Source organism: Dioszegia hungarica (genome assembly GCF_025882075.1).
Source record: "Dioszegia hungarica strain PDD-24b-2 chromosome Unknown MKK02contig_25, whole genome shotgun sequence".
In the NCBI taxonomy this organism is placed as follows: domain Eukaryota; kingdom Fungi; phylum Basidiomycota; class Tremellomycetes; order Tremellales; family Bulleribasidiaceae; genus Dioszegia; species Dioszegia hungarica.
Window position 1 is genome coordinate 1,635,382 of NW_026515779.1, and position 23,039 is coordinate 1,658,420.

At 56.4% G+C, this 23,039-nt stretch overlaps 8 protein-coding genes across 8 annotated transcripts; 5 read left to right on the plus strand and 3 right to left on the minus strand.

Annotated features, from left to right (window-relative positions):
• Positions 1–491: 491 nt before the first annotated feature.
• On the minus strand, positions 492–1,369 carry MKK02DRAFT_41132 (uncharacterized protein; the record flags this gene model as incomplete). The annotated part of the gene is made up of 4 exons (XM_053091449.1): positions 492–613; positions 670–1,087; positions 1,134–1,259; positions 1,313–1,369. 4 exons carry the CDS (start codon positions 1,367–1,369, stop codon positions 492–494), a joined length of 723 nt encoding a protein of 240 aa, XP_052942597.1.
• Positions 1,370–3,465: 2,096 nt separating this feature from the next.
• On the plus strand, positions 3,466–4,710 carry MKK02DRAFT_30551 (uncharacterized protein; the record flags this gene model as incomplete). Its single annotated transcript, XM_053088076.1, has 3 exons — positions 3,466–3,918; positions 3,967–4,188; positions 4,249–4,710. The coding sequence occupies 3 exons, from the start codon at positions 3,466–3,468 to the stop codon at positions 4,708–4,710; spliced, it is 1,137 nt and encodes a 378-aa protein (XP_052942598.1).
• A 313-nt stretch (positions 4,711–5,023) lies between these two features.
• On the minus strand, positions 5,024–7,507 carry MKK02DRAFT_41134 (pyridoxal phosphate-dependent transferase; the record flags this gene model as incomplete). The annotated part of the gene is made up of 16 exons (XM_053091450.1): positions 5,024–5,080; positions 5,133–5,210; positions 5,287–5,389; positions 5,452–5,608; positions 5,672–5,766; positions 5,818–5,839; positions 5,894–5,980; positions 6,135–6,273; positions 6,345–6,504; positions 6,560–6,623; positions 6,667–6,684; positions 6,735–6,781; positions 6,840–6,949; positions 7,086–7,129; positions 7,182–7,263; positions 7,316–7,507. The coding sequence occupies 16 exons, from the start codon at positions 7,505–7,507 to the stop codon at positions 5,024–5,026; spliced, it is 1,455 nt and encodes a 484-aa protein (XP_052942599.1).
• A 279-nt stretch (positions 7,508–7,786) lies between these two features.
• Positions 7,787–9,489, plus strand: MKK02DRAFT_20489 (glycoprotease family-domain-containing protein; the record flags this gene model as incomplete). Its single annotated transcript, XM_053086265.1, has 7 exons — positions 7,787–8,065; positions 8,167–8,337; positions 8,430–8,584; positions 8,693–9,045; positions 9,091–9,163; positions 9,212–9,288; positions 9,353–9,489. 7 exons carry the CDS (start codon positions 7,787–7,789, stop codon positions 9,487–9,489), a joined length of 1,245 nt encoding a protein of 414 aa, XP_052942600.1.
• A 1,607-nt stretch (positions 9,490–11,096) lies between these two features.
• Positions 11,097–14,019, plus strand: MKK02DRAFT_30554 (uncharacterized protein; the record flags this gene model as incomplete). The annotated part of the gene is made up of 9 exons (XM_053088077.1): positions 11,097–11,501; positions 11,739–12,368; positions 12,414–12,575; positions 12,624–13,128; positions 13,195–13,313; positions 13,360–13,517; positions 13,561–13,617; positions 13,670–13,825; positions 13,932–14,019. 9 exons carry the CDS (start codon positions 11,097–11,099, stop codon positions 14,017–14,019), a joined length of 2,280 nt encoding a protein of 759 aa, XP_052942601.1.
• A 713-nt stretch (positions 14,020–14,732) lies between these two features.
• Positions 14,733–17,543, plus strand: MKK02DRAFT_41137 (putative endoplasmic reticulum protein; the record flags this gene model as incomplete). Its single annotated transcript, XM_053091451.1, has 8 exons — positions 14,733–16,093; positions 16,197–16,273; positions 16,322–16,374; positions 16,448–16,613; positions 16,777–16,928; positions 17,026–17,128; positions 17,211–17,323; positions 17,388–17,543. The coding sequence occupies 8 exons, from the start codon at positions 14,733–14,735 to the stop codon at positions 17,541–17,543; spliced, it is 2,181 nt and encodes a 726-aa protein (XP_052942602.1).
• Positions 17,544–17,853: 310 nt separating this feature from the next.
• Positions 17,854–19,047, minus strand: MKK02DRAFT_41138 (uncharacterized protein; the record flags this gene model as incomplete). Its single annotated transcript, XM_053091452.1, has 5 exons — positions 17,854–17,988; positions 18,105–18,287; positions 18,372–18,704; positions 18,763–18,825; positions 18,907–19,047. The coding sequence occupies 5 exons, from the start codon at positions 19,045–19,047 to the stop codon at positions 17,854–17,856; spliced, it is 855 nt and encodes a 284-aa protein (XP_052942603.1).
• Positions 19,048–19,592: 545 nt separating this feature from the next.
• Positions 19,593–21,980, plus strand: MKK02DRAFT_41139 (Redoxin-domain-containing protein; the record flags this gene model as incomplete). The annotated part of the gene is made up of 7 exons (XM_053091453.1): positions 19,593–19,729; positions 19,880–20,022; positions 20,129–20,309; positions 21,065–21,126; positions 21,174–21,354; positions 21,465–21,643; positions 21,790–21,980. 7 exons carry the CDS (start codon positions 19,593–19,595, stop codon positions 21,978–21,980), a joined length of 1,074 nt encoding a protein of 357 aa, XP_052942604.1.
• Positions 21,981–23,039: the final 1,059 nt, after the last annotated feature.

A 23,039-nucleotide genomic window follows, 5' to 3' on the forward strand; every position in this document is an offset into this window, starting at 1 on the left:
AGCCAGAGCCAGAGTTCTGCTCAGAGGAATGTAGTTGGGTCACACCCAGAAGACTGAAATTCACACGTAAGAGCAACAAGTGTCACCTTGTAACGCCTTCCCAGCTCCTTGTCGTTGTTTGCGTCCAAGGGGCCCATGACCTGCTCTACTCCTTGCTAGGACAGCCTGCTGCTCGCTGCGTCAAATCTTATCTGCATAACAATAATCATAACCCATTATACCAAGCCCCTCCCCCACCCAGCGCCGCACCTGCTCCCCGACACTCCTCCAAACCCAAAAGTAAGCTACCAAACGAGAAGACGAACGGAAACTACAAGCAGAACACAATACTGAATTAAGCTACTATACTTAAGCCCAAGAAGAAGAAACAGTCACATCCCAGGAGACAAAAACGCCAGGCGACAAGAGGAAGAAGTTGGAGATCGGAAAGAGAGGAGAGAAAACCTGAACTATCAGCTCTGGACGTTGAGGTCGTAAAAGTACTCACAAGACTAGAAAGGAAGACCAGTGAGGGGCCAGCCCTGGGCCGACGTGCTGCTGATCCATATCCCGAGCCTAGCCGCTCGCTGCGCGATCATACGCCCATCGAGCCCATTCCAGGCAGTGTCAGCCCCTACAAAGTCAGCAAATCACACGGAGTAGCAAAACCAAAAGAGGACTAGTACTCACGGTCCTGGGCAGTGGTCTCACCCCATATAATCTTGACCCGCGGGTCTGAGATGGCGCACGGAGGAGCCCGGAGGCTGACCTTGGCCTTGGGTACCGGTAGAGAGACAAGCGGGATTTCCTCGATGACGCACTTGGACGGAGATGGCAGGGGCGCAGCCTGGTCGCAGATCACCTGGTCCGAGACGTGGCCCGGCGGGGCTCGAATCACGACTCGGGCCTTGGGTGCCGGTAGAGCAAAAAGAGGGACATTGTCGACGTGGCAGCTGGACGGAGGTTCCAAGGGCGTATCCTGGGCGCAGGAGAGCTGGGCTGAGACGTGGCCTGGTGGGGTGGAGATGACCACCTTGGGTCTGGGAGCCGGTCGAGCGAAAAGCGGCACCGTATCATCGTTCGCGTAGTGGGACTCTGCAGGTGAAACCTAGACTGATCAGAACACTCCAAGACAAGCTCAAGAATGCACTCACCTTAGTCCACTTGCGGTACTCTGCGGCGTAAGGGCACCAGCCCTCGTCAAGGGCGAAGGCGAAGACTGGGATGAAGGTGCCGGCCTGGGGAGAATCGTAGATGGGAGTCATGGGCGGGGTAATATCCTAGCTAATCAGCCAACATCCCATCGAGACTGATATCAAGATATAGAACTCACCTCATAACGCGTCGATACGCTAACCCGCATACTCGGAAGGGCGACGGGAGAGGTCATGGTGCTTTGTGGGTGTCAGGGCGGTGGAGAGGTTGCAGAGGAGAGTGATAGGAGAGGTGTGGAAGGCTCTTGTAAGGTGGATGTGGGCTGGAGAGGTGGAAGTGAGCTGGAAGTTGTGGGTAGGTCGCAGGTGCGTGCTCTTTGAAGGTAGGGAGTGGATGGAGGAATAGAGGACTTTATTGCATCCACTGACTGCTCTATATACTACTGACGGGTCCTCGCTGCGGCAGCTGCTTTGAACGGAGCACTCATCCACGTCGACATGCTGTGCTGAGGGAAATTAATGAGGGGGGGTGTGAGTCCGTTTCGTCTTCTACTCGCTCTTGCGTGATCCTGAGCTACTGGCCGATCACTGATGCTCAAGACATCTCCAGGGATAGCGTACGATTTGGATCGTACAAAAGGCCCCGAGTCTGGGTAGCATGGCCGGGTGGCAAAGTCAAGTCGGGCGAGGCCGAGGTGTTTGTTTACTCATCCGTCTTGAGCGTTTCTTGGGCTATACGCCAGCTGGCGAGGCCATTCAAGTGGTGGTGGCCCTCACTGTACTGATCACCGACTCAATGCATATCTTACATGCTACCCTAGGGTTTCTATGCTTCGCTGCATGGCAATATAGGTTATGTGGCGCTGAGGTGGATGACCGAGTTTTACCCCGCGTGTTTCAGATTTCCTCCAGTGGCGCATGCCGCGCGGCGTGTCTCACTCACCTCTTTCCTTACTTTTTCCCTCTCACAAATCGCTTATTAATCCCAGACCACCTGATGCACGACTCATATCCCCCGTTTCTGCTCGTCGGATCTAGGCAAGGCTCGATCATGCACAGCTTCTCGGCTCCCAAGCCCAGAGGAAGTGATCTCTAGTGGGCAGAGATCCGAGAATGGGCCATGTTTCAGATATGCGCCGATCCTCTCTCGCTCGTCGAGCACGCAATCTGACTCCGCTGTGCATTTCACAATGATTAGGTCTCGTTCACTATGCTGAGACCTTCCTCCGTGTCGCCAACGCGGCGGATGAGCTGATTGGGGAGTGTGGCGCATGAGTGCGGCCGGCGAAGTTGCGGGTGGCGAGCAGCTGTGCTGCGGTCAAGACTACCATCAGATACTTGATGGATGATGAGCGGTAGCATGAGAACGGCGTGAGGATGCATGACTGCTATGATGGTATCAAGGTTTGCGCTTTGACCGCGCTGCGCAAGGAATGTGATGCGCACGAGCACTCCCCTTCACCTGCTCACTCACCTTCATCCCTTCCGTTCTTACACCCATCTACCAATTTTCGGCTACTTCATTCTCCTCCAAACAGCGCATCCGTCCCAGCCCTCCTCCTCCAGCAGCACCTCAGTACATCGAGACACCTCCCGACGCGTCTCTAGCCCAGAGGCTAAGCGCGGGATCCGCCGCTTCCTCCCCCTCCGATATTATCAGCCACCCGGCAACACAACACCATTTCTGGCCATGGTGTATGTCTCACGCTACCCTTCATCGCGCGGGCGCGGGCGATCGGTAGCGACTCATCGTGCACTCGCGGGCACCATGGCCACAGCTCTGTCTCGGGGGACTGGCGTTTGAGCATGGGTCGGTGGAGTAAATGAAGAGGTGGCGTGCTATGCAATGGCGAGTCGCCCTGGTGTGCTGTGACTCGATAGCCTATAAGAGTGAGCTGTTCTGCCTCCCCCTCCCTCTTCTCTTCTTCATCTTCCCACTTCCACCATCACCTACATCAGCCACACATCCTGCCTCACCAGCTCCACCACCCCCATCTTAGCTTTTAGCTACATATCACCCACCACAAACCTCATCTCATTCCCTCACCCATCCTCTGCATCTATCATCTAGTTCGTCCTCGCGATAATCTCAATTAGAGAACGAAGCTGACTTTGCAGGTGCAACATACCAAATCTCTGCCTCCCAACACCTCTAACATCTCCATCACCTCCAATCTCTAATCTCGCCGCTCGAACGACTTGACGGCAGGTCATCCTCGTCAGGTAGCTCGAAGTAAGTCCATCAAGGTCAATCTTTTCTGGGAGGGACACAGCTGACTCTCCAGTACCTCATACTTCATATCTGCCCTGCTCCATCAGCACCAGCCTCACCATGTCGGGCACCGGTATCTTCCGCTCGACACTCAACCCCGGCGCCAAGGTGTTCACGCCCAGGGCTCAAACCGTCAAGGCCGAGCCCATCTTCGCGTGTATTGGCCCTGAGTGCTTCCCATATTACTATACGTCCCTCCCCGTCGTAACAGCCCCCACTCCACTTCCCGCCCCTCTGCCCCTCGTCGTCCACTCGCCCGTCCCGAAGCCCGCGCTGCAGTCGGCATGGTGGTCACTCGGCGACGATGAGGACGAGGACGACGAGGACAGCATATACCGGTACACTACCTCTTTTGGCCGTGACTCCGGCGACGAATCGGACGGGGACGCTTCGGAGTCTAGTGACGAGGGGACTTCGGGATCGTCGCGCTGGGCACCATCCCTTGAGACTGTGGAGGAGGTTCCTGAGCTAGATGAGGACGATTGGAGCCGCCGGGGAGCGGATGGGTCTGACGTGAGTTATACATCGTTCCTGAGTCGTGTGTGTCGAGCTGATCATCAGGAATGTGACTCCTTGTCGTCCCAATGCGCAACGCCGGTCACCAGCTCGTCCGAGGTCGGATACTTCACTTCGCCCGAGACGAGCAACACGTCGATCCCTCTTCTCGTCTTGACGCCCCCTACCCCCGAGCCTGCCGACCTCCAATCGGACGGGTACGAGCTTCCCCGGACAGTAAACGGGTTTCAAGGGCGTCAGCTTGAGTATGGGCATAGCGGGATACAGGTTAGTTCTCCTTCTTTGGTAGACGGGAGTGAGCTTGTGGCGGTGGCTGATTTACCTTAGACTTCCCCATCCTCGCACGCGCTCGCTTCATACCCGTCGCCCGCGTCCCTCTCTCGTGACTCACCTTCTTCCCCTACCAGTCACTCCGCCCCTCCGCCCCAAGAGAAGGAGTACCACTCCTCGCCCGCGTCCGCGCCGGTTGAACATTACTATATTTACTACGGCTGCTCAGGGCAATTGATCGATCCCGCCACCGAACACCCACCGCCCAAGTCCGACGTCGAGATTATCATGCCGGTCGAGCCGGTCGGGGAGGAGCCATGGGTCGGATGGGAACCCGCCATGCGGGACGAGGGGTACGGCAGCACATACAGATCCGACGTTCTCGCCCAAGAGGTCCTCCGGGGCATGTTAGCGCGTGCAATATCGTATCAGTATACCAGCCTCCCGCCGGTCAACAGGTCACGGTACGCTGGGCGGGCGCCCAGTCAGGCGGTGGCGATCAAGCCAGCAAGGACGTAGGCAGCGGAGCGAGAGGGGAGGGATCATGGATATTTTGGGTCAAAGTCATCAGTTTTATTTCGTTGCTAGTAATTCTTCTCTGATCTTTTGGGTTTAATTAGTGCAGGTCTTTCATTTTTTGGGATTATTGCTGGGGTCTATAGCTTTATAATGGGTCTTTGATGCATGATATCAGATCACTTGTACATCGTCAGCGGCCAGGCGTCAGTCGAGCTGGTCAGTGCGCTAACCAGTCTTTCCGTCACTCAGCCTCAAGCCACCTTGACCGAGAAGTCAACATCTAGATTCATCATTATAAAGCGAGAGCATCATACTATTCCTTCCCCATAGGCGTCAGATCCAAAGTCTTCTCGATCCTCTCCAGCGCGACCTACGGATCAGCTTATTCCCGGCCATGGCATTGAGCGAGAATGAAGACTGACCCTGAGCTTGGCTGGGTCCGAGCAGAACGTTACGCGATACCATCCGGGCGTGGGGTGCTTGTATGATCCACCTCGGGCCTGAGGGGATCAGCTTGTTCCTTTTCCAGCCGCGCTCATAAGTGCGGGAATTCCTGAAGAGGACGAGGAAGCTTACGATGAATACGCCAGCAGCAATCAGCTTGTCCCCAATTGCGATCTCCTCTTGCTCCGTCGTAATCTGTAGTCTTCTGCCCATATGGACCATCAAAAAATTCCCACTTCCTAGTCAGCTTATCATCCCAAGTCTTCGGTCGATGGCCTGGGGGGAAGTATGGCTCACGCGTTACACCTCGCAACAGATACTCCCCGCTCCTGGAACCACTCCCTCGTGAACTGCGCCGCTTCGCCCAGCCTTTTCTTGTTTTCAGCGAGGAACCAGCCGAGCCATTCTCGGTCTTTTAGGATGTGCGACCAGATCGCGTCGGCCATGGATGATACTGAGGTATAAGCTGGGTTTGCCCTTGCTGCGACTACGCAATAGCGAGAGTAGACCAGCTTACCCTTGACAAAGAACCCGGTACCGCTGAGGGTGGTGATGAGCTCTGGATTGTGCTGTGATACGAATACACCAATGCGAAGACCGTTGGCGCAGAAACTGCAGAGTAAGCCCACGTGTCTGCCGATACTGGGCAGATATCCAACTCACTCTTTGCTCATCCCGTACACCACTACAAGAGTCAGCTTTATGTCCGGGCTACAAAACCGCGATACTCAGAGCTCACGGTGCAGTCTTGACCTATCGAATTTGCCTAGCTCCTTGGCGTAGTTGATACTCAGCGCGCTGACGAATGGAGGTGCATCCGGCCAATCTACTGCATCAGCTTGAGATCCATACAACACCCGACACTCCTGCATCTTGGTTGCCATCCTGCTGCGGTAGGAAGGTGAGGAGACCGTCAATGCGATGGAAGGGATGAGAAGAACGCTGAGGCACCAATAATGGGATGCAAAAGAGGTACTGACCCTTGTTTTCATATATGCTTTTGGCGTAAATTTCATTCATGATCAACTGCAGATCCTCCTCTTCCGCGAACTTCGCGAGCGCCAGGAGCGTAGACCGGGGATATGTCCTCCCGAGAGGATTGTGGGGGTTGGTGATGACCTACTATATCAGCTGAGGCTTCTGACAGGCTACGGTCTATTTCTCCCAGCTGTTGTTGGTTGAGAACCCACAAGTACTCTCGGCTTGACACCCTTTTGCCGCAGCTCATCGACAGTCCTCTTGTAGGCCTCCACGGAATTAGGCTCGAACCCCTCGTCCATGGACCCAACGGGGACAGGGACGACTTTGGCTTTGGTTCGGATCGAGAAGTCCCACGCGTATGCGTTGTAGCTGATGAGTCAGCTGAGCGTTCGCTCTTCTCGAGCCAGTATTTGCGAGAGCTCACAAGGGAACTGGAATGAGGATGGCGTCTCCCTCGTCGCAGAGGACATGACCAAGCTGGTCAAAGACTGACCGTCAGCGCCGCCGGCAAGAGATGGTGAGCAGACGTACGGGCGGTACAACCATTCGCTGTTGATCAGCGACGTGCTTTTACAAGAGGGCAGAGAGGCTGAGCTTACCAAAGCTGATGTGCTCAGGCTTGACATTCTCGAGCGGGTCGAAATAGCTATTTCGTCAGCTGTTTGCGGTCACTGGACTTGGGGTGAAAGCTCAGCTGAATGTACTCATTGAAGAATGAGCTCATAGCGTTAGCGAGACGCCTGCTGGACGTGATGCCGTCCCCATAGCCCATATCGGCCACTTCGAAAGTCTCGTTCGCCGCTTTGCGGAACATCTGACTGATCAGCTTATGTACGTCGAAGATACGCGTCCATCATAGCTGACCTCGAGGCATTCTTTGTCCATCAGGTGGTTCTCTGCTACCCCTCTGGTCTCATCAGCTTGCGCTCCATGATGTAAAAGAAGAGGACATTCAGCGAGACCAGCCCATTCGGATTCTTCTCCTCGTCATACGCTATCAAGTCAGCCTCCTATCATGCCTCTCTCCGCCTTGGAAGAGAACGTACCATTCGCATACATGCTAGTAAACTTCTGCATCTCCCCACCCATCTTCCTCCCCGCTCCAGACCGCTCACTCAGCATGCTCATCTTGCCCTTGCTCTCCGGACTTCAGACCTCAGGGCTGCTTATCGCCGATGACCTCGGCGTCCGGCCCGGCTGCAGCTGGCTTGAGAATGCTCTTTGGCTTGTGCGCGCTGGTGGGTGTTCCGCGGACGACGGCGAGGTCCTGCTCTAGGTGTGCTGGAGTCTGGTTGGGAGGCGTCTTGGGGGGCTCGGCGAAGCGGGGAACGGGGTCGGCGCTGGGGGCGGATGCTGACGAGGGGGTGGACATGCCTTTTCCGCCTGATATCACGTTCAATTCTGTCGGCGAAAGCGGGCAGAACGAATAAAGACACACGGTAACTTCTATGGCTGGTTATAGGAGCGGCTCTTGCTGCCTGAAGCGGAGTGAGACAGAAGCAAGACAGAGGTATGTTACAAAGAGTGTGAGGCGTGTTTGGCGCTAAGGTGGACCAAGTTACGGCGGAATTTGGCGAGGTAACCGAGCTCAACCAAAAAGAAGCAGAAGCAGCAGGTCCAAACGTCCAAGCTCAGCTTCTGTCCGCCCATCATGCCGCCCTTCGCAGCAGTATGCAGGCGACGTCTGTGCAGGTACTCATCACGGACCCTCCAGCTACGAGCTCCTTCAACCGGCCGCTGCCTGACGACAAGAACCGGGAGACCGCTCACGGTCCTGGCGCTCGAATCATCCGCAGATGACTCGTGCTGCTCCATCATCACCTCCTCCCGCCAGATACTCGCCAACGTAGTGATCAAGCAACACCTCCTCAATGCTCAATATGGGGGTATACATCCTCTCAGGGCGCAAGAAGCGCATGCGGCCGGTGTGGTAGGTCACTTTTTCTTGATTGGGATGGCGAAGGGGTCCGAGCGAGGCGCCCGTGCGAGGGGACTAGTCGGGTTGATATAAGAAGCTGATGCCCGCAGTAGCCTCTCGCTATAGCTCAAGCACTCTCTGAAGCGCGTATGAAGCTCGAGGACGTCGATGCGATAGCCTATACTCGCGGACCGGGCATGTACGGCTGCCTGTCGGTAGCTGCGGGGAGTGCGAAGGCGTTGGCTACGAGTGCGGGGAAGCCGGTATATGGGATACATCACATGGTAGGTCTTCTATCGCGGAGAAGATACGTCTTAGCTGCCAGCTAAGTCTAAACCGTTGTTGGTACGGCCGTAGGACTCAGCTGATCATGTAGCAAGCGCACGCCCTCACTCCGCTCCTCACTGAGCTGGAGCCGCCAGAGTTCCCATTCTTGGTCTTGCTCGTCTCGGGAGGTCATACGCAGCTGGTCTTGGCGAAGGGTCTGAACGAGTTTAGGATAGTAGCGAATACGCTGGACAACTCTGTAGGGTCAGTCTTTCTTCTCGCTCCCGTATGCTTCGCTGCGGTCCAGGGACCAAGCCCTCCCAAGAGAGTCAACTGGCTTGACTCCGCCAAATACAAGAGCTGACCCATCAGGGACGCCTTCGACAAGGCTGCTCGGCTCCTCAATCTCCCCGCATCCTCAACCCACAACCCAGGCGCACTACTCGAACAGCAAGCTTCCCTCCCTAGTCTGCCGCCCTTCGATACCGAGCCCCTTCCACCCTTCCCAATCCCTCTATCCCCGTCCTCTTCCGCTTCGAAGCAGCACAAGCGACAGCATGGCGGGCCAGTATTCTCTTTTGCGGGCTTGTTGACGCATACGGGAAGGGTAGTGGAGAGTCTGAGAAAGGAGGGGGTTAGGGAAGAGGCGATCTGGAGGGAGGTTGGGAGAAGGTTCCAGGTGGCGGCGGTCGGGCACCTGGTCCAGCAGATCAGGGGCGTATTGAGTGGTGGAGATATGACAAACGTCATAGACCAAAGAGAAGACGGAGAGACAAAAGTGGAGCGGGTAAAGGGGTTGGTGGTCAGTGGGGGAGTGGCGAGCAATCTCTATCTCCGCCATCAGTAAGCTCAGGGACGGATACTGCCCACGCCATCAGCTAACCCAATCAGACTACAAGCTATGTCGGATGCGCTCCCACCTGGCCGTAAAGTAAAGCTGTACTACCCCCCTCTCGAGCTCTGTACCGGTAAGCTCTTTCTCCTGTCCGGCCTCTGCTTCTCCTTCACTTCTCCAGGTCCGAGCTGATTCAGGTATAGATAATGCAGCAATGATAGCCTGGACGGCGATCGTTCGGATACAAGCTGGAGCTAGGCCAGAGGAGTATGGTCTCCCCATCCGGCCAAAGTGGAGTCTGGAGGACCTGTATGATGATTTGCCGGATAGATAGTTGTCCAGTAGCTCAAGCAATGTGAGTGTACCTCCTGATATCGAGGATTTTCTTCAGCAGTCCGAGTAGCTGCATCACTGTCCTGAGACCTCCACACCTATCGTAGAGTCTGTGAGGCGCAAGCGAGAGCATGAGAATACCACGCTGATGTTTGCCTCCTCAGCTAGCTTGCATCCACAGCCATTGCCTCCACCTCCGCTGCATCTTTGCAGCCCGCCACCTCCGCCTTTTCCCAGCGTCATCGCTCCCTCGGCGCTTAGTCAGCATTGGCCAATCCGGAACATCCTCCTCGCTGCAGCGCAGAAACGCAAGGTCAAGCGCAATTCTGAAACACGGGGAAATTAAGCTTCGGAATGCTCAGGCACGGAAATTGGATCGAGGCCGCGCGACTGTCTTTTGTCTCAGATGACGGTGGATCCAGATCTAGGGAAGGTGGGGGCTCGTGCACGGCCACTGAGGATGGGTGGGCAGGTATGGAGGAAGGCGCACAGACCCAGCGAGCAGAGAGGAGGGAAGGAAGTCGCCCATCGACCACCAACACCATCCACATTCTCTCTTTCGTACTTCTTCCTTCTCCCCTCTCTATCCCCTCTTTATCGACTAGCTCAAGATCTGGTTTCACATCCTTCTACACCTTATCGGACCTCGGACCTGGGAAATCTGCCCCATCGCCGCCCATCACGCTCTCCGCCCTTCCCACTCTCCCAGCGGCGTTTCATCGAGGTCGCAATTTACCCCCTACCCACAGCGCTCGCGAACAGGTGCTCCACTCCGCCCGACTATCCCCCGATCGGTACGGTCCACTCACCTGTCACGCCGCACCGAGCTAGCGAGCGCCTCCCGGTCTCACTCCACCGTCACGTTTTCCCAATAGGGCACCGCTTCTCCCAAATTACCCCTTCCATTCCGCGTCCAGGAACGCCCGCCACCCTCTCCAACTTTCGCTGTCCAGTCAAAAGGTGAGCTTCTCACTCTTTCCCTTCCTCTCTTCTACATCACCCTCCCTTCTCACCAGTCTTCCAACATTCCAGCTAAAGCTTTCAGCTTGATCCAGGAAGTAGGAAGATATCACCGGCGTTCAGTAGTTACAGGTTACTAGGCTCGGGGCTGAGTGAGTGGCTTCCTTCTTCCTCTTCGCCACCATACTCCATCAAACATCCCGGACTCTGTCGTCAGTCGAGCTTGACCTGATATCCAGATACGCCACCCGCCGCTCGACCTCCACACTACACGCACGCCGCCCCCTGCCCACCGTCCCCTCCCCCGTCCCCCATCATCGTCATTCGCCCTCCCCCGAACATCCAATAGCAAACAAGTTCAAGTCTACTTCGACTGAGGTCAGTCCTCTCCCCCTCCTTCCCTTCCTGCACTTCCTCGACTCCTCTTCGCCCCAAAAGCTGAGGCTGATCCGCTTCTAGAGCCCTATTGCGGCCGGAACATCGACTACACTGCCCCTTCCCATCCTCCAGCCACCCCCCCTATCGCCACAGGATACTTCACCTTCTACATCATCATCCGCCTACACCTCATCGGACATTCCTCCACTCCTCCACTTCCATCACACCACCGCTATCTCTGCCACCTCCATCCTCCCCACCTCCTCCATCATGGAGTACAGCAACACGCGGTCCACATCCGACCGTGACACCCTCGCCGACATCCTCCGTCCTGCCGACACTCCCAAGCTCAGTGTCGCCCCCGACAACGCAGTCCACCCGAACGCGGCTGTCCGGGCCAGCATGCTCCAGTACGCCAAGGAACGCGAGCTCGCGCGCACCCCATCCCTCTCGGCCGAAGCTCCGGAATTCCGCTTCGCCCCACCTCTCGTCGCTTCGACAACCCTCTCGAGCGTGCCTATGACCCGTTCGATCGGTCAGAGCCGCCATCCCGCGGAATACCAGCACCGGCCTCTCCAGAGGACCTCGCCACGCATCGGGGAGGGACACTGGTCCACACTGCACCTTGGGAGCGTTCGGGATGATCCCACCAGGCGATTCGGGACGGATGACCGAGTAAGTACTATCTTTCGATCTTGAGTTCGCCTTCACATCCACCGCTTTGATGTACGCCCTCTTCCCCTGGTCTCTCGCTCTTCCACCGCTCCTAGTCTATCAGATCTTCTTCCACGTACCTCGCCCGGCCCTTGTCTCCCTCTCTACCGACTTTACCGCCGCCCCTTGGGCGCTCCCGCTCACTTCCCTCATTTGCTTATGTTGGCTACACCTCCTAGAACATAGCTGATGACTCAGGCCGTATTCCCGCCTTTCCACGAAGATTATTTCAACCTCTGCCAGTCTGCAGCGAAGTCTGCGCATGCTTCCGAGTCCTCGGTCGCTCACGCATCCTCTACCACATCCGGCTCGACGGACAACATCTCTGGTGACATCGACCCGGATCGCCTGCGGTCTGACCCCCTCTTCCGATCGGCGTATCTGGCTCCCGGCCAGCCTACTCTCGCCCGCCAGTCGGCAACGGTCTCCCCTACCTTTACTTTCAAGCCGTACATCCCCACACCTGTCTACGTCGCGCCAGGCAGCTCCCTCCCTACCTCTCCCGTCAACGGCAAGACTGCTTCGGTCTCGACCCCCGCCAACTACTCGTATGACGCTCACTACCCCCCTTTGCCGACTACTAAGCCATCTGCAACCCACGCGTCCAAGGCGTCAGCTCTCTCCTCCTCTACGGCGAGCCTTCATATCGATATCCCGGCGGAGTACGCCGATATCGTCTCTCAGCCGCCCATGTCGCAGCCTGACTCGCCCGCTCTTCGCTCCGACCACGGCTCGACTCCTCCGGTCTCAGCGGCGTCGCAAGTTACTCCGATCGGCTACCACTCGGAGGGCAGGGATGGGAGCAAGGTCAAGTCTGAGGCAGTCAAGGTGAGCTGATGGAATCTGTAGAATGTCGAACAAGCTGACAACCAGGCAACGGAGAAGCAGCAAGACGTCGACTACTACAAGTTCCACCAATCGAGCGTCAATGACGAGGCTCTTCTTCCTGGATCGCCCGAGCGAGCCCAACGGGCAAGGGCGATGCTGCAGGCTCTGTCGAGGCCTCGGGTCACATCTCCTCAAGGGGGGCAGCGAGTGAGTTAGGCCTTGTCCAGGTGAAAGCATGGTTAGCTGACCGGGCAGGTGAGCTCTGGGTCTGGGTCCTTTGGAACCGCGTCCCGCAACAGTAACGTCTCGGCCATCTCGGACATCTCGTTTGCGTCCGCCATGTTCGAGCCGGGCTATGGTGGCTGGGATGACCTCCACCACGCGATCGATCCTCGGGATTACCACGCCGATCACCCCGCCCTCGACATCACTCAGTCTTCCCAGAGGGCTTGGGGCCATCTCCCTGTTCCCAGCCCAAACGAGCCAAACCTTCCGGCTCACATTCGGTCACTCGTCCAGCCCGAGATCCGCTCCATCTGGGACCGCAGCGCTCGCTCTCCTGCGCCGCGGCAGCCCGTCGCCCAAGCCACTCGGGACAGTGGCATCATCCCAAGTTCCGACTATCTCGACTGGCCTTATCAGCAGACCAGTCTGGCCGCCCAAGTGCAACGACAAGCATACCAACAGCACCAATACCGGCCTTCCACTCATTCCTCGTACGACCTCTACTCGCAGGACGGTATCAGCTCTGTTGATTGGAGTGAGTCCCCTTTCTTTCGTTCCGGCAACTCCACCCCTTCTCCCTTTCCTATTGACACCACCGTAGCTAGCCTCCTCTCCAACAGCACCACTAGTACTGTTGATAGCGGGAGAGCTAATGGGGCTAGTCTGTCCTCGCGTGGACTGCCGCTTCCTGAACTTCGCGAGGAACCCGGAATGCAAATTGTAAGTTTGGCTTTGCCACTGCGATAGGATGAAGCTGATTGATCAGGTGCGGTGTACGGAAGAATATCGACGATCCATCAGTATGTTCAATTCATTTCATGGTAATTCGAGGCAAGCTAAACATCTAGCAGAGGAGCGGACAGCAGCCTGGGCCGCCGCTCGGCTCGGCGGGGGATTGGCAGTGCGCGACATGCCTGTTCATCAGTATGTCCTTCTGCTTGATGTCAAGAACTAGCTGACTGAACAGATTGGCGCCGTCGGACCCTGTGCATGAAGTGCTTCCCGGACCACCCGTCCAATTCCGGTAAGCTGGCCAATACTGCTTGAGGTAGACAAATGGCATAGCTGACATCAAGATCGAACATTCAACTATCCCGACCCGCGTCCCCAAGCGTATGCGAGTGCCGCGAGCTTGCCATTCGGGCGGGGGCTGTCGGGCCTCGCTTCCGGAACGAACCATTTCCCTGCCAGCACAATCAGCGGCTCTCGGGGAATGTACGACCTCAGAAGCGGTACCGCACTTGATCGTGCCTATGAGGGGTACATGAGCCGATAGGCCATCCACCTGTGAGCTGCGCCTTGACCACGCCTGCTCGATGGACCACAGCTGATCAATAGCTTCTCCGCCAACAAGAACCCCCTTATCCTCGCCTCGGACGCTCTCCTCTCGACTGGACTGTACGACTCTTCTCCCGAAACCCCATAAAACCAACAAAAAAAAGCATCGCTCTCGATAACGATCTCTCTCTTAACGAATTTCCTCTTTTACGATCACACCCCCCCTTCATTTCATTCTTGGACGAGACCCATATCGACACCCATACGTCCCCCAAACATACGCGTTCGCTGCTCGGTGCTCTCGCTGTCGCTGATGTCGGAAGGAAGGAGAATGGAAGGTAGAATACCACCGAATGGGAGGGAACCGGCGGATATGTGCGATGAGGCGGATGGATAGGGATGGCGGAGCGGAATATGAGTACAGCATAGCAATAGCATACATATAGCATAGCGTGAAGATTCCTGTTGTTCTAACTTTTTCATGTACATACTGTAACTTTACTTTGCCTCCCGTGTGAGGTACCGGGGAATACACCGTCTGGTCGATGGGCTGAATGGGCACTTACATGTAGCCGCTGTCGGCCCCATGCTTGGTCCATGGTCTCCCCCACTCTTACTCGGCGGTCACGTGTTTCAGGCACGCGTTTTAGAGTTGGTCCAGAGCCCAGACAATCCAAGCCAAAGCTTTGGTGAAGTCCCGCCCTCCGCTAATCTTGCCTCCCATTTCTCCATCTTGTTGATCTTTCTGCATCGTGCAGCATCTACACGGTGCAGGCTGGAGAGAATCGTGGAAAGGCAGCTGCACTGGCCCCAAAACCGCGTCGGGATTGCTATCCGGGCATCTCTGGCCCGTCCTCCACCATGTCCGGCTCTACCTATCCCCAGCCAATGGCCTCCTCCTCCTCCTCGCTCCCTCGTCGACACTCCCAACCTCCTCTCCCCGTCCCTGGCTTGGGCCTCCGGGCCGCCCTTTTGGGGTATCTAGGCGAAGTGGAAGCGTCCATTCGGGGGAGATTATCGGGCACGCCCGAGCGCGACAGCGAAGTCCGGGATGACTCCTCAGCCTCGGAGGGGCTCAGCGAGGATACACCTCTCGAAGAGCTCGACCCGGAGGGTGCACGAGGAGATCCCTCATCTACCGGGTCCGGACTCGGTCTCGGCCACGGTGCATACGGCGGAATAGGGGAGCCGCAACTACGGTACCGCGGACCCCCTACTTCCTCTTCTTCCCCTCTCCTCGCCCAACCTCCATTCCCAACCCGGAACGCGTCCTACTCCTCACAAGACGCCCTCCTCTCGCACCTCTCCTGGCTTCGGGAAGATATCCTCGCCTCCCTTCCTCCGGCGGTACTTTCCGCGCCGAGCTTGAGCGGAAGTAGGGAATGGCTCCGCGCCCTCCCAGCGCGGCTGATGGCTGTGGAGCGAGGACTATGGGCGGAGGGGTCTACCTCCCCTGCTGGCCCAGGTTCCGGCTCTGGTCAGGAAGGAGAATGGGGGAGCGTGCCGGGCCTAGCACTTCCGGCTGCTGCGGTCGAAAGTGCACGATTGAAGGTGCTGGAAATTGTCAGAGGGGTATTACCTACGGACGAGTGGGAAGGATGGGAGAGGCTGGGATGGGAAGAGACGGATCCGATGGCTGCTCGACCGGCTATGTTCTCGTCAAAGCTCGGTCTGAGTGCCAATGGGGACGAGGACGGGCCGACCGAAGAGGAGGAAGAAGAAGAGAGCTCGAAATTCTTCTTCCCGAATAGGACGCCGGCGGCCAAGCAGGCTATAGCGAGCCGGAGGCGGACAATACGGAGTAAGAGCCTGGGCGCGGCGGGGCAGCCGGGGAGCTGGGCTGCTTTGCAGGGAGGTGGGGGATTGGCGGACAGGGAAGGGGCAGGGGGGATGCCGAAGTTGCAAAGGATGAGGACGATGCCGATGCTCTCGCGGACGACTATGGATGATGAGGACGAGTCTGATGGAGACGAAGTGGAGGGGATGAAGGTGGCGAGTCCAGAGCTGGGGATGGGAAATGGGCCGGAAGTCCTGGAGGAGCTCGGTGTGAAGGGAGAACAAGTCCGCATTGACTCGCCCAGGAAAGGAAAGGGCAAAGTTCTGGAGGGGCTCGGACCGTCCATCGCCGAAGCGCTCGTGTCGAGTGATCACGGACGGCGATTGATGCTATATGAGAACCTGCCAATTGATTGGCGGAATAACGAGCATATCGTTACTGGATAGTAGGTTCTTCCCTTGATGAAAGTCCCTTGACGAAAGCGGAGAGCGGGAGAAGGAGGAAGTGGATTGATTGGGCGGTCCGGCCAGCAGAAGCTGACTGAGTAGCCGCTTCATCCCTCTCCACGCTACGACCGGGCCTATACCCCTCCTCAAGTCCGCCTTCGCATGGCATAATGAGACTAGTGAGCTTAGTACTGCGGTCAGCATTGGTACCGAAGCTGACTCGGAAGTCAATATCCACTCGCATTTCATCCCCAGCATGTTCATCATGCTCGTCATACCGGTTAGTCTATCTTCTCCGTTATCCGCCTCTCTGGTTCTGGAGAAGCTTTCTCTGGGAAGAAGCTGATCTGCAGTTCATCATCCTCAATACGCCTCTGCCAGACGCTCACCCGCTCGATACCGCCGTTCTGGTGTTGTACCTTACTGCGGCCATATCATGCTTGTTTACTTCGGCGGAATGGCACGTCCTGAGCGGATGCGCAAGTAAGAAATGGATGGAGTGGGGTGCTTGTGTAGACTGTGAGTTTCCTCCATCTTTCACATAGATCCTGCCCCTCACCTACTTTTTAAATCCTTTATACCAGCTTGCGAGAAAGAAGCTGACTAGAACAGACGTCGGTATCTCATGCAAGTCCAGCTGAACCACCCGACCCACCGCCCGGGCAAGAGCTGATCCGAGCAGGGCTCATAGCTGCCTCATTCGGAACCGTCGTCTACAACGCATTTTACTGCCAGCCCAAAGCTGTTCTGCTTTACTGCAGTACGAATGCCGCTTGCGGGGCTCTGGGTAGTTACTTGCCTTTCCAGCGGTGGTTCAACCAGCGCCGAATGAAGGTGGGTCTCGCTTCTCTCTGATCTGCGCCCTACCCTATCAGCTAATAAGCTCACAACAGATCCAGTAGAGTTGGAGCGATCTCAGCTGACTCATTAGCCTTATCGGATAGCCTTCTTCCTCTTCCTGAACTTTGCGATGTTTGCGCCTATATCGCAATTGTTTTGGAAGTATGGATGGACCAAGGGGATCGCTTTCACCTGTATGTCTCTTCCTCACTGTCCCAGCTTCTTCTAGGCATCGTTCGAAACGGCGGGAACAGTCGGACTCAGCTAACTATACAGCGCCCTTCGTCTCCTCTATCGCATGCTACGCCTTCGGCCTGATCTTCTACGCCTTCCACTTTCCCGAATGTGTGTGGCCCGGCAAGTTCGACAGGGTCGGACATTCACATCAGGTATGTCCACTAGCAATCTAGCACTACACATGACACCTTCATGCGGACGAGAGCTGACATCCAGGTCTGGCACCTCGGTATCGTCATCGCCATCATCCTGCACTACAAAGCCGTCTTTACGGTCCATGATATGCGGTACGACTATTCGTGTGCGGCACCAGGGGCGGGACCTCCCGTTAGTGCTGTTTTTGCAAGCTGGGTGCGGAGCCTAAGGGGATAAAAAGCGGCGTGAAGGATTAGAGAGCTAGGATATGGACGATCTCTCGGAGGTGAAGCAGTACGGGATAATGCATCCTGAATATCTGTCTGCCAATGTTGCTTCATCCTCCACCCGGCTCAAAGGCAGTCCCGTACGTGTCACGGTCCTCGGGCCGAGATCGCGCCAGGTTCCCGACGCAGAACACGCTGAGCAGCTGTGTCGAGGAGCGCTCGGTGCCGTTTGTGGCTTGACCTTCTCCCTTCCGAGCCCGGGCGACCATGATTTCAAGGTGGCTTCCCCTGGCCCCTCCCCGATATGTTACTTCCGCCGCTCATAGGAACCCTCGACCTGTCCCTTTCGGGAACACCCGCACGGTGCTCGCTTCGAGTCGGTACTGGAGGGGTTGATGGGCGGGTACGTCGGGATATGATCCGGTCCCAGGAGGATATAGAGGGTGAGAAGAGATCTGCGCAATCAGCTGTGTCCTCCAGACCACCGCGCAAATCTCGCATGAGACACTCTCGCCCGGCGAACACCCCGCTCGCTGTTACTAAATCTGAGAGAAGCAGTGAAGACACTCACTTCGCCATGGACATCCCCGCTACGCCCACTGGAGAGGTTGGAGACACGCCACCATCCCCCTCCGCCCAGTCTGATGAGTCGATCTAAGAGGTCCGCGGATGGTGAAGCGGAAGAGGAGGAGGGTGAAGCGGCGGTCAGGGGAAGGTGGTCGGCGTGGAGGGTAGATACGAGGCTGCTGTTTGTCTATCGTGTCAGCTATGGTTGTTGGACAGCATAAGCAGTCCTCTTTCCGTGGGTCGTAGCATGGAGTACGGCAAGAGAGCTTACCTTTCGAGCAAGCGCGAGTGTGGCGCGGACGAATTGCGCTATAGCGATAGGTGTGAACCCTATCCAGAGCAATTCGGCCAGACCGTCCAGGATGACCAAAGGGCTCTGTGCGCTGGACGAGCCCGTTGATGTGGTCTTGGCGGAGTCTGCTGCAGGGCCAGATGCGGCTGAGAGACCGCTCGAAATGGCATCGTATGTCGCTCGCAGAGTCGGGGTGGACCCGTCAAACAGCTTAGGGGAGGGGTTGACAGGTGATGCCTTCACCTGGAGATCTAAGGCGGAGGGAGTAATGTGGACGAAGAGCGGTGATGGAGGGGGTGGAAGCAGTGTTCCCTGTGACTGTCAGCTTGGTATCATGGCATGGAAAGAGCCGAAGCAGGAATTGATGTACCAGCTTTTTCAGCACAGTCTCCCAGCTTGTCCTGCCTTCGCCTCGAAAGTCCACCCAGATGATCTAGACATCTTCAGCTACCATTCTTTGTCATTGATATAGTTGAGGACTCGCCTTCCGCTTGGCTTGCAAAGCGGCCGAAACGAGATGGTAGCTCGCGAAATGACCAGGCGATTCGAGGGTGTCGGTGATAAGCAGATGAGTTCCCGCGGGTGGTAGTGCGGCGGCTGTCGACGAGCCGGAAGATGTGTCTGCGAATCCCAGGTGAGGCGTGAGGTAGGTCATGCTTGCTTGGTATGCTGGTGCTTGTGATCAAAGTGGATCGAACCGATAATTTTGGCTTGTGCTGGCTCTCGGGATCTCGGCTGCGGCGGGATAATTGCCTCTTTGGGACATTTGCAAACTTTTGTTCAAGGAATGAGGAGCAGCCCCCACGGGCTCAAGGGAACGATCTAGCCAGCCCATTCTCAGCCGTAGTTTACCCAGTATTGCGGATCTGTCGACACTGTATATTTGCGGCCATTATCAGGCTCTATCCCCTCTATGGGCGATTGCGGGTGATATTGACAGCCACGGACCTCCACGGACGATAGCTTTCGGTGCAGCCACAGGAACGGAGCCGAATAAGGCGGATCGCGGGCCACAGATAACCTCCGACACGGGCGAGATTTCAGGAACTGTATTTCATATATGTCCGGTGGCTTGTTACCAACAAATCTCACCGCATATGGTACAAAGCTTTGACGCTGTCGCCATGTATTCCGTCAGCTCTGAAAAAAACCCAACATTCATTCACTCATTACTCACTTACCCTCTCAGTATCCTCAAATATGAGGCTCGCCCTCCTCGGCACCGTCGCAGCTGTATGCCTCAGCACCCTCGCCCTCATTGTCGCGCTTGCTCTCGACCTCGCCATTCTCATCGCGTCTAGCCCAGATTTTACAGCCCCTCCTTCTAATTGGCCGCGGTCCGCGCGGGTGAATCCTTACAAAGCCCGCAAAGCTGCCAGAGCCGGTGGAATGACCAATACGGAACGTATCCAGCAATGAGTGACTCCACACGTCGTGCAATGTTGCTCCAGATTTCCAGGATCCCGATTGACCGCTGACGCCTGTAGCCAACTACCCCTCAATCCTCCTGTCCGCCGCGCTCAGCGCGCCAAAGCTAAGCGCCTGGATCCCGCACCCGCCGCTGCAAGGGCCAGCGGATCGGCCATACTCTTCACATTCCGCTACTGTGTGGACTATTTCGGTGATTTCAGTGAGTCATCTCAAAGACTGACAACTTCACCCCTTTCCAATCCTTGTCCTACCTGCTGCAATCTTGCTGGATTCGTAAGAGACCATGTAGCTGACTGGCGTCACAGCATACCTTCGTGCATTGCCTTTCCGTGCCACAGTCCAGGAAGCCGTCGATCTTTGTGCGGCCGAACAGCTTGTCGACGATAGTTCGGGGGGCCAATTCGGTGTCGAAGGGGACGAAATGAACGCGGGGGACGGAAGACCGGGGACGTACTGGTGCTATACCACCATCAGCGCGGAACCTCGGTTCGCTGCGGCCTGTGCCCTGAGAAATGGTAACTCTGGTATTTATTCCTCGGTTCCTTAGAGTCAGTCCTGTTCAGTACCGGCGTAGTATAGATAGCTACCTCGTCTCATTCAAGTGCATGCACAGTGTAGCTAGCTTCTCGACCAGCTTCAGTGTCGAGCTGGACAGACAGTGACTCCCCGTCTATTTTGATGATTGTGACTCCATCCCTCACACGTTAGTCCTCATGACTGTGCAGTGTCCCACGCTCACTCACGCCGTACGAGCTGGGAGATCATCTGGGTGTCACATTGTCTCATCAGCCTACAGTATCCGCACCTCTTCGTGGCCTCATCCTTCCTCATCCCGCCACCTGCGGATCTGCCAACTGCCACTTGCACGCAGCTGCCACTTTCCCCTTCCGGCGGAATGCTGGTATCTGATTACGAAGCCTCCACTCGGACCATGGCCATGGCGCAATCGCCGCCGGCAGCCAACCAGCTCCGCTGCGTCTCCTATTGCCGACCCGAGCTCAGGCCAGTATAAAGACCTAGTTCCCCTACTATCTGTCTTTCATCCATGTCTATCAGATCTAGTACACGTATCGCCCGGAATCTCGTTGGCGTATCAAAAGTATCAGTCAGACCTGTCTCAGCGTGAGTCCAGTCTCAGCTATTCTTGGCCATAGCCCACAGCTCGGGCCTCGGGCGCCGGCTGGGCTGAGTCGTCCGTGCCGGTCTTGGGTGAGCGATGGGCGTTGAGCTGATCAGAGCAGTAGATATACCCTTGTTGCACCTCGCATAACTTCCCGAAGTCTATCAACCACTCCCAAAATGGGTAAGTCAGATCCTGGATGGGGAGATATTACCCAGCTGACTCGACAGCATCCATCGTCCAAGCCGCCGCGTCCACCGCGCACTCTGCCTTTGCGTCCCTCGCTTCTGCCTCGCCTGTCAAGGCCGGCGACAAGGTCCCGGATGTGGAGATTAGGATTAACGACATGGAGGACAAGGTCAACTTTTCCAAGTTGACCGGAAAGAACGTCCTTGTCCTTGTTCCGGGAGCGTGAGTCATCGTGTCTCCCTGAGCGAAGCGGGTGGGGCGAGAGGAGGAGGCACGTGGAGTATGCCGAAGCTGCAGGGAAGGGGATAACACTGAGCGGGGCTGACCTCCAGCTTCTCCCCCACCTGCTCTTCTCAGGTCCCGTCCTACATTGACTCGTACGCCGAGTACACCAAGAAGGGCGTCAAGGACGTCTACGTCGTCACTGTCAACGACATGTTTGTCGTCAAGGCGTGGAAGCAGCAGATGCTCGCTGAGGCCAAGAAGGAGAGCGAGACGAGCGTCAAGTTTGGTGAGTGGTTTCTTCTGATTGACTGGGATTTATACTGGCAATGAGGCGGAGTGTGGAGAGGGAGATGCTATACTGGTCCATGCCGAGCTTGATAATCCCTCCTTATCCCCCTGTTCCTACCCGCTAGACCACAGCTGATTCCCCAGCCGCTGACGACGCTGGAACCCTCGCCCACGCACTCGGTCTCGTCCTGGACGCCCAGGCCATCTTTGGCGGACCCCGTCTCAAGCGCGGCGCCATCGTCATCGAGGACGGGCTCGTCAAGAGCGTCGTTGTCGAGGAGAACCCGGGAGCGGTCTCTGTCTCGCACGCTGACGAGGTGTTGAAGCACCTCTAAGCTATGAACGAGGAAAAGGGAGGAAGGAGAGGAGTAAAAGGAAGGGTGTTGGATCTGTTGCATTACGTGTAGATCTGATGCAAATATGTAGTAGCTACCGCGACTGGGCCGCGGATACCTTCCAACGTGCAATGGGCAGCAGCGAGATATGTGCCCTTTGCTCAGCGTAGCTGCTGCTGCCTGCGGCAGTCGTACGGTAGAGCAGAAATCAAGATCAGATCCCAGCCAAGGTTCATCATGATCGACGCTCTTCTATTAGAATTACCACTCTCGGCCTATTTTCCTAATCGGCCTTAATCACTTACAGATTCTCTCGTAATCGACGGCGTAACAGCCAAGGGAGGTATTAGCGCCTCTCGGTCATTCTCTATAGCTTAATTTCCTAATGAACCCTATTTACCCTGCATGGGGGTCGCTTTTCGCAGCGGAGGGCGACGGTCGACATGGCATGGACGTGGATAGCGGTCATCCCTTGTCTACATATCCATACCTCGTTTCTCCTCATACCCGTACTCAAAAGGGCTGTCTGTTGCCCAAGACTCTCATCGCTTCGTTCGACATCAATCGATTGTACTCGCCTCCGGATTAAACAGACATAGAAGGAAGAAGAAGGAAATATTGTATAGGAAGGAACAAAGATCGGCGGGACCGGTATGTCATCCAATCTCTTTAGCGACCGCAGAGAGGTAGTGAAAGATGATCGGTGGAGCAAGGTCCTTTGGGTGGAGGTGAGGACAAAGTGAAACATCCGATGTGATCCGAGCGAGACGGGGGTCCTTTGGCGATCTAGGGGAATGGCGGTAGAGGAACGGCTCGGCTCGGGCATTGGAGATCCTCCTCATTCAACCCTTGCCTAATCACTCGTTCCGCGTCCCACCTTCCTTCTCAAATCACGCTCATTACATCCACGCCATAGGCTGACTTGCTAGACACATACTATAGTTAGACGAATAATCCGAAACACTCCTCCCTCTCTCTCGACCCCTCAAAGATAGAGCATAGACGAACGGCCGAAACCTTCTTTCGGCACCCTCCCCCATCGTCTGAAATCCAGACCCC